This window comes from Octodon degus, unplaced genomic scaffold (genome assembly GCF_000260255.1).
Source record: "Octodon degus isolate 3935 unplaced genomic scaffold, OctDeg1.0 scaffold00230, whole genome shotgun sequence".
Taxonomy (NCBI): Eukaryota; Metazoa; Chordata; class Mammalia; order Rodentia; family Octodontidae; genus Octodon; species Octodon degus.
Window position 1 is genome coordinate 251,545 of NW_004524806.1, and position 9,228 is coordinate 260,772.

Here is a 9,228-nt window from a genome sequence, read left to right on the forward strand (position 1 = left end):
CTGTTTCCTCCCTCACTGTGTGATCTTCTTAGTGCTAGATGTGCGGAGGGTTCCCAGGCATTTGTACAGTAGTGAATTCATTACAGGTTTGTTTATGATGTGAAAAGGTAAGTGCTATTGGCTCCTACATTTTCGCTATGAATTTTCCATTAGACTTTCCCAGGAGAAAAGGAACACAACTCTCTGGGAGAGCATTTAGTTTTACTTCCAACATCAGCCAGATGTGAGTCACCTGGAATGTGCTTTCCATCTGCTGAGAGTCCCCTGATGTTTCTGCATAGCTCTTACCCTCTATATTAATCTTTAGCTTTTGATTTGTGATACAGTGTTCATTATGTCTTCAGGAAAGGAATTGCTCGGGTGAGGTAAAGTGACTGTCAGGATTGAGGGGAATAGTGTTTGCTTTTATCCCATCTGCTATACACAGATCATATAAATCCACAAGGGATATATTATAAACTGGATCACAATCAAGTCATTGGTTTCAGGAACAAAAGGCCAAGTCTGAGACCAACGTGCATCTCTTGTCCTTCTCTATATGCATTGTACTGACGGCTCCTCAGCTCCTGAACACTTAGATACACAGAATCCTTTCTAGCTGGTTCTCTAAGCCCTGTTAGCCTTTGTCAGGGCTGAAGAAACTGCTATTTCTCCACAGATGATAGCAGAAAATTGTTATGTTCTTAAGGATTTTTAAAAAAAGCATCATGGTGGTATAAGTATATGCAAAGTCCACTGTCCTGCTGAGATGTCCCACGGGCTCTGACCTAGCGAGCTAGAAAATCTTGAGTTCCATAACGTTTTGAAGAAAAAAATATCAGCATTCTATTTTTCTTTATTGTTTTTAAATAACAGCAACCCCGGGAAAAGTTTAGAGACCATCAAATATTGTTTGTTCCCTGAGTTTGGAGCAGTATTGTTTGGCATTGAGGAAATAAATGATGTTGTATTGTCCCTAATTCCAAGCACAGTTAGTGTAGTTAGAAATTATTTTTACATTTAAAAAGGCATCATAGTGTAACTCCCAGGGCAGGCTGGGTTTTTGTGCCACTTCTCCTTGCATGGGTGTCACTGTGAGAAGCACTGTTGTGCCAGATGGCACAGTAATAGTCGGCTTCATCCTCAGGCTGCAGCCCAGAAATATGCAAAACTCCTGCATTGGCCGAGGTGTCCTTGGAACCAGAGAAGCGGCTGGGGATGCCAGAGCCCTGGTACTTATCTGAGTCTGATTTGTAGTATAGGAAAAACCTGGGAGGGCTCCCTAGCTTCTGCTGGAACCAATATATATAGTACCCACCAACACTGATACCACTACTCAAGGTACAAGTGAGTCTGGCAGATGCTCCAGGAGCTGCAGACAGGGAGGGTTCCTGAGTCACCAGAACCTGAGCAAGGGAAACTGCAAATACAGAGCAGGATGGATTATGAAACAGTGGCAGCACTAAAGTGTCATAGCAGTCACAGCCGAAGACACCTACTGAGCTTTTAAAAATGCATCTTCTCTGCAAGGCCTGTTCTTACCTGAGCCATGAGAGAGGAACAGGAGGAGAAGAGGAGTCCAGGCCATGGTGGAAGCAGCCCCCTGATCCCAACAGTGGCTGGAGTGGCCCAGGGCTCCTTTACTTGCTCAGCCCCTGTAGGAGGAGCTGTTCATGCAAATGTGTTTCCAACCTGTCTGTCCCAACCCTTCCCTGAGACCTGGTGCTACAGCTCAGCTCACACTGTTAAAAAAGGAGGAGGAGAATTAGCTAATTTCTGCATGAAAATCAAGGGAGGCAGCATTTCTGAAAGAAGACCAAACACTTGCTTGAGATGCTCTGCAAGGCCACAGGTGACACCTCAGCGGACCCTCCAGTGAGCATGGCTCCGAACGCTCTGGCCAGTGTCCTTTTGTGAATAAGCTCTTTCTGTATCGCTGTGCAGCCCCACAGGGCAGCCCCACAGCAGCCCTTGCTGCTCACAAGACACACATTTTCCCCTGGCTCAGAGACCAGAGTATATAATATCTGTCCCAAGTATGAAAGGACTTCAAGGTGATACATTTTAGGATTGCATATTGTCTCTCAAAATATGACAATATGGTAATCATATTCTTTTATTGATAAGTGAATCTCTGATGAAAGTATTTCAATGTTCAGTGAAAAAATTCGAAAGTCAGGCTGGTGAAATATCTCAGCGGAATAAGCGCCTACTTAGGGAAGCATAAGAACTGGGGTTTGATCCTTGGCACTACATGCCATTGAGCCCTTTCCTTCAGCTCCTGATTCTGCCTCCAAGAATGGGCATGTTGGTGCACACCTCTCATCTCACTGCTGAGGAGGATGAAAGCATGACCACCACTGGAGTCGGAATTGCATAGCGAGAACCTGTACCAAATACATACAATAAATAAAAATAGACTCCAATGTCTCTCATGTAAATTTATTTGAGTTTGACCTTGTCCATTTCCACTTATTTCCCTGCTACAGCACCTGATGATGTGAAGGAAGAGCCATGGAGCGAAAGGTTTGCAAGCACCATGTCAGGCACACGTCTATTCTACAAGTGTACACACATTCTCTGGTAATAATTATTTCTCCATGCCACTTCATCCAGTATAGCATTGTCTCATAAATGGACACAAAGCTCTGAAAAATTTACACTTTTCCCTAGAGTCTTTGGTGGGATTGTGTATTCACTGTCAGACTCACAATGTTCCTCTACATCTTGAGCTCTGCTTTCACCATCTGTTGGTGAATAACTTACTAGCTCTTAGTTAATTTGAATGTTCCCAGGTATTTGTACAGCTCAGCCTGCTCTACAGCGCATTCACTCCTGGAGCCTATCTTCCGTGTTTAGCAATTGCTACCTCAACCACATCCTTCCAGAGGCTTTTCCTTAGTGCCTGGAAGCCCTCCTCATCTTCGTACACCTTCTTCACATGAACTCATGATATCTAGTCCATCCTTCTGGACACCAGGCTCAGGGCTCAAGTCCATGTATCTCTCGGTCCTCTAGAGCTGAGGTCCAGTTACTTAGCATCTACACTTGAATCAACTCAGCAAGGTCAGCTCAAGAGAAAGCAGCAGGGATGACCTTTGCTTTAGATCTCTACTTCTAGGATTCCTATTCATATAACTCACATATTTGTGTTTCATTTCTATGTGCAGTTTCTCTATTCTTTCAGGCTGTGCTGTGGAATCTGAATATAGAAGTGTGAACAGAACTAACAACAGTGAAACCACAGCAAAGAAATCAACATTTTTCTATTCTTAAAATTTTTGCTTCCTAGTGGAATAAATCCGCCATAATGAATCACAGAGCCATGATGTCTCATAGGTGACATAACACTGAGCATGCTCCCCCTGCTCACCTGGAGCCCACTACTTTCTGCTGAGACTTTGAGGAAGTTAGGTATATTGATACTAATCGTATTCTTGCTCTGCCCGGAGCCCACAGTGCTTTTCTTCCCTGTCCTGTGCCAACAACCTCAGTACAGGTGTTGGTTCCTGTGTAACTGGGCCATGCAGTGTGTCTTTGCCTTGCTAGACCTTGCTTTATTTCAGTTTGGTCCTAGTATTCAGATTCATGTGTCTGTGAAGGGCAATGAAACTGTCTTTAGATGTTCATTCACAGATTTGGTGGATACTTCTCTACTCCCCTGTATGAGAAACTGTTCTTTTTCTTTTCCACACCCTGAGACCAAGACACAAGCAAGTGGCTGTAGGTGGCTGCAGTCCAATCACCTCCTCAGTGAATATGGACATTGTGGATCAAGATTGCAGTTTATAATCTCCAGGAAAATACTGAGCTTCTTGATTTGAGTGACAGCCATTCAATTCTTATGGAGTCCAAAGATAACTGTGGAGCCGGTGTTAACAATGCTTCTATGAGTGCCCTGTGAAAGGCTTTCAACAAAGATGATAAAACCCCATGATGTGAGCTATGACAGCCAGAAATTAACAAATGGAGTTTCCTGGGTGATAAGAGCTTTGGAAACATGTAACTCCATGTAGATATTTTCTGCGTACTAGACCTGGCAGGACTTAAGAAAGAAAGACCGCTCTGAAATATGTGGAGAATTACACATTACCATACACTGCACTGGCTCTCTAGGCACAGGCTCAGGCGGCTTCTGTTAAACTGAGGGTCAGGAGCACACAAGAGATTTGGTACAGTTTATATCAGCTGAAAGATCTGCTCAGGTTGTCATCTGCATGTGTCACTGGTGGTTACTCAGTGTCTTTCTGTGTTGCTCTATTCTGCCCACAGCGCTGGCCAGACTCTTTATTTCTGGATGTCCCTCAATGCTCGTGTCCTGATTTAGTCCTGAGTGGAATGCTGAGATGTCATCAGAGACCACCTCCTGTCTACTGAACACATGATTACTACCCAACACCTCATGAGCAGAATGCAGACTCTCTATAAAGGCATTCAAAGCTGTGAAGCTGGAAACATCTGTGTGTGTGTGTGTGTGTGTGTGTGTGTGTGTGTGTGTGTCTGTTTAAGTCTGTGGAATTTGTGATACTATAGGGACTTTCATGTGGTGCCCTTTCATTGGATACAGGATGACCCAGGCACAACATAATGGCCACTTTAAACCTGAAAAGCAAGAGCCTTAGAAAGGGGTTTCATAGGTAACCTCACCTATTTGGCCTAAAATATTTTGGAAATATGTTCATCCATTCCATTAAAAGCTTATTTATTTTCTTTACCAACAAATCATATTTTAGAATTACAATATTTTAAGAAATTGTGGGTGTGACAGAACAAAGATGAACCAAAGAAAGGACTCTTGCTATGGATAACATTAGACAACTTGACTGCATATTGGTGGTATAGTGTTCAGAAAAATGCAAATATTTTAGTTAAGAATTTCAAAATCTTGCTCCTACTCATCTTTATGTCTTCTATCTTACTTCACTTATATTCACCTGCTAGTCCTGTCTTGACACATTCTTTTTATATGTATTTAGTGCAGGGTCTACAAGATCTCACTTACACAGATGGGATTCCTAGTGATCCTCCTTATTTCAGCTTCCCAAACACTGGGATTACAGGCATGCATCACCATGCCTTGTCTCAGCTGCCAACTCAGTGCATGCTGGGTTGGGGCCTGCATGCCATGCCAGGGGAATAAAGCCCAGGCAGCCAGGTCTGCCAAAACAGGAGCTGTAGTCCTCTGAGCTATCTGACCGGCCCATGTCTTGATATATTGTAAACCCTGGTGAACTCTTCACTTTCTCCTCTTTCTCCCATGTGCTTTGCTGGCCCCAGGTTGCTGCCATATGTACCAAGCCTATTGTCTTCTACTTCACTTTGCAGCTTGAGCTTCAGGGATTACAGGGGAGACTGACTAGCCATGTACCCTACCTTCTTCCTGAGCTTGTGTTCTCCTCAGCGACTCAGATGCTGGTGCTGGACACAGGGATCCATGGGCAGCACTGGACAGTGTTGGCTGTAAGGAAGGGGGCACCTTGGGTGTGATACCTGTAGGGCAGACTCCATGCTCCTGAGACCACTGTGCTTGTGCGATGGCCCGTGGACTCTGACCAGGAGAGCAAGAAAAACCCAGACTCAATTTTAATCAAAATTAAAATAGTAGACCCACATTTTGGCATATAATTTTTCTTCACTGAACCACAAATCAAAATTTAGAGGATGTTACAGATTATCTTTTTTCATGAGATTTGAATAATGTCTGCTAATTTGAGATGAAGAATGTAGTTTGCATTATAGATAAGTTCAGACATACCTACTGCAGATGGAAGTTATTTTCACATTTCACAAGGGGGTCTTAGAAATTTTAGGCAGGCTGGTGATTTTGTGCCACTTCTCCATCCAAAGGCGTCATTGTGTGCCAGACTATAATGGTACACAGCATCAGTAATGGTCAGCTGCATCTTCAGGCTGTGGCCTACAAGTGTGCAAAACTCCTGCATTGCCTGAGGTGTCTTTGACTCATAAGAGCAACTGGGGACACCAGAACTTTTTCATCTCTGAGTCTGAGAAGCAATATAGTAGAAACCTGGGAGGGATCCCTGGCTGTTGGTACCAGAGTACATTGTATCTGCCAACACTGATGTCGCTTTTCAGGGTGCAGGTCATTCCACAAATAGAAAGAAGTGAACCCCAAAGTTCACCATGTATCCTCTTAACATGTTTGAAATCAACATAACATGGAAGACTATCAGATGCCACTCGACACTGGCTAAGAAGCCAGCCAAGAGGAAATATGTGATTGTTTTCATAATGTTATAAAAGAAAAACTCATTTTACTACTCACAGAGAGAAGGTTAGCTATTCCCTGGGATGAAGCTGCGAGTGCAGATGGAGGACTGTGAAGGACACAAGGATTCTTGGGGTGGGTGTTGGATTCCCTGGCCTGATGTTTCCAAGGGGATAAAAATGTTTCAGAAATTTTTAAACTTTTTGCTGTAACTATGGCTAGTTTTCTAATGTATCTAGTACTCAGAGTAAGAAAACTAAAATGGTCAAAAAATAGTCTGCAACATGAGGAGTGACATGTGGTCCAAGGAGAACATGATGGCTCTGGAATTGTTGCAAATAGGAAAAGGATGGATGATGGAGACACAGGATTCCCTGTCAGAGGTCACTTATGGGACCCGAGAGGTTGGCTAGCCAGCCCTGAGGTTCAGGATGTTGAGGATACAGGACTCTCTCTTTTTTATGCTAAAGATGGGCAGGCCCTAGTGTTTACATGGAACACTTTCCTAGGAACAACCTACCAGTCAGTTACTTAGAGGGCAGAGGGGAAGAGGAACCTCTGTCCAAATATGGCCTTTGGATTCACCTGAGACTAGACTGGCAGGCAAAATGGAAACCACAGGCTAGACCTCAGCCACAGGCCCTGGGTATTCACCCACCTGGCAAAAGAAGAAGCTTTTGTGTGAGCTTCCCCATGAGGCTGGAGCACTGTGCGAGCACTGAGGCTGCTATCATAAGACTGGCAGTAATAATCAGCCTCGTCCTCAGATTGGAGCCCACTGATGGTCAGGGAGGCTGAGCTGCCAGACTTGGAGCCAGAGAACCGAGCAGAGACCCCGGATGGTCGATCGATATTGTTATAGATAATAAGTTTAGGAGCAGTTCCGGAGAGCTGCTGGAACCAATGGACATAATGTCTCCCAAGATTGTTGCTGTTTCCAGAGCAGGAGATGGTGACTGTCTCTCCTGGAGACCTAGACACTGAGGGAGGCTGAGTCAGCACAGTCTGGGCCCAGGAACCTGCAAGTGGGAGAGACACAGAGATATAGATCAAGGTCTAGGACCAAAAGTGAATGCAGGTACCCCCATGGCCTAAGCTCTGTCTCTGCCTGCTGCCTTCTCACCTGTGCAGTGAGCTAGGAGGATGAAGAGGAGAGGGCACCAGGCCATGGTGGAGGTCATCTGTGAGCCCACAGTAGAGCAGAACATTCCTCAAGTCCCTGGATTGCCCTCTTCATATCTGAGAAGGGCAGGCCACAGCCATGCAAATTAGCATTCTACCAGGTTTGTAACCCTACCCTGTGCTCTGGCTCAGTTCACTGTGACAGAAAGATCTCACTGGGTGAGGCAGGATGGGGATGGATAGGGTTTGGGGATGGGAGAGTTTAAGTTGTAAGAATTGATCAGAAGACCTATGTATGGGGGCTGGTGCTTTACAACTAACTCTGATCATCCTTAGGTCACTCAAAAATGAGCTTCAAGTTCCCCCTAAAGTCCGGGCTCTAAAATTCCATGCTGTAACTTTGTGAGTACAGTCCATCAGGGACAGACTTCCCACTCGCCCCCCACCTCCTCTTGGTCATCATCTCTCAGGCCCTTCTCTGACCCCCCACTGCCTCAGGAAGCTGGATGTGCTGATGCTACAAGATACGTCTGGCTTCCCATTCTGACATGGGTGGATGACATCATTCATTCTTTCCATTTGATTTTCTAAAAGAGATATTTGTACATGTGAATGAATTTTCTATTTTATAACACTAAGCACAATGATTTAAGATTTTCTCAATAGTTAAGTCTGTTGTGATTTTAACAGTAATTGAGTATAAATTGTGTTGAAGTCAAAAGTAATGAAACAGCCTGTGACTGTAAGCTGCTTTTAATGTGATTAAAACTTGTCAGTAACAAAACAGGAGTCTTGGTACCATTAGTTATTAGAGTACTACCAAGTCTACAGTGAGCTACATCATTCTCACTGGTGTGGCCATAAGCACAGTGATAGGTGATAACAACTGCTGGGAACAGTGTGCGGCAGGATAGAAAACCTGGAACAAAGTCTATAGAAAAGGAAATTTGCACTAAGGTACATGATTTCCTTTAATAAGCTGAACTTGTGACTGAGAAATCCATCATAGCTTTTTGCCCAAGAATTATGATGCTACATCCATCAGAACATGTGAAACCATCATGTATGTTAGGATATGCACCTAGCTGTCCCTCCAGGGCCTTGTGCGCTCATACATGAGGGTTTGGGGAAGTGATTTATGATGGGGAGCATGATAGTCATCAGTGGACTGCTTCATTGTTAAGGTCGTAGGTGACTTGCTGGTGGGAGGTGGAATCTGGCTGGAAGAGATGGCTCAGAGAAGACATGGTCATGTAGGGTTGAACTCCTTAGAGCTCCGTCCTTCACTCTCTCCCTCTCCTCACCCCAGCCTCCAAGTCATGAGCTCTTTCACCTCTGCTCCTTACAGGCATATCTCATCTTGTTCACTTTGATTTTCTTTTCTTCTTGGTAATATCTATCACTAACACCATAATCATTACGCCTTTATGAGCCTTAAAGCATATTCCTGTTAATGCTAGTGACATCATAGTAGACATCACCCTTGGGGACAGGCTTCTGAGCTCCAAATTCTCTCCCAAACAAACCTCTGCTGGAAAGGTAACTCCCTGTGTGCATCCACAGTAACATCTGATTGTCATAAATTGTCTTCAAGGGTAAGAAAGAAGTGTGGTTTGTGTATCATTGTTCAGAAGGTAGAAATGTGAGGAGACGGACAACATTTTGGGGTGATGGATGCCCCAGATCCTATGAATACAGAATATAGCAAAAGTGTTAGGAAAATGATGGGGAAAGAAACTGAATTTTAGCTGCTGCATTTTATTTTCAACTGCAAACCAATTTCTTTATGAAAATAAAACAGAAGATTTTAGTGTATGTAACCTCATGGTTCTTTAACACAGTTTTAAATCAATGTATATAATCTGTATTATTTAATCAACAGTTTATTCAAAAATTAC

At 43.9% G+C, this 9,228-nt stretch overlaps 2 gene segments (V, D, J or C); both read right to left on the reverse strand.

Moving 5' to 3' along the window:
- Positions 1-1,010: 1,010 nt before the first annotated feature.
- Positions 1,011-1,579, reverse strand: LOC111813840. The segment is given in 2 exon segments: positions 1,011-1,399; positions 1,522-1,579. Coding segments are annotated over 2 exon segments (435 nt in total).
- Positions 1,580-3,609: 2,030 nt separating this feature from the next.
- LOC111813841 lies at positions 3,610-7,388 on the reverse strand. The segment is given in 3 exon segments: positions 3,610-3,725; positions 6,928-7,227; positions 7,332-7,388. Coding segments are annotated over 3 exon segments (462 nt in total).
- Positions 7,389-9,228: the final 1,840 nt, after the last annotated feature.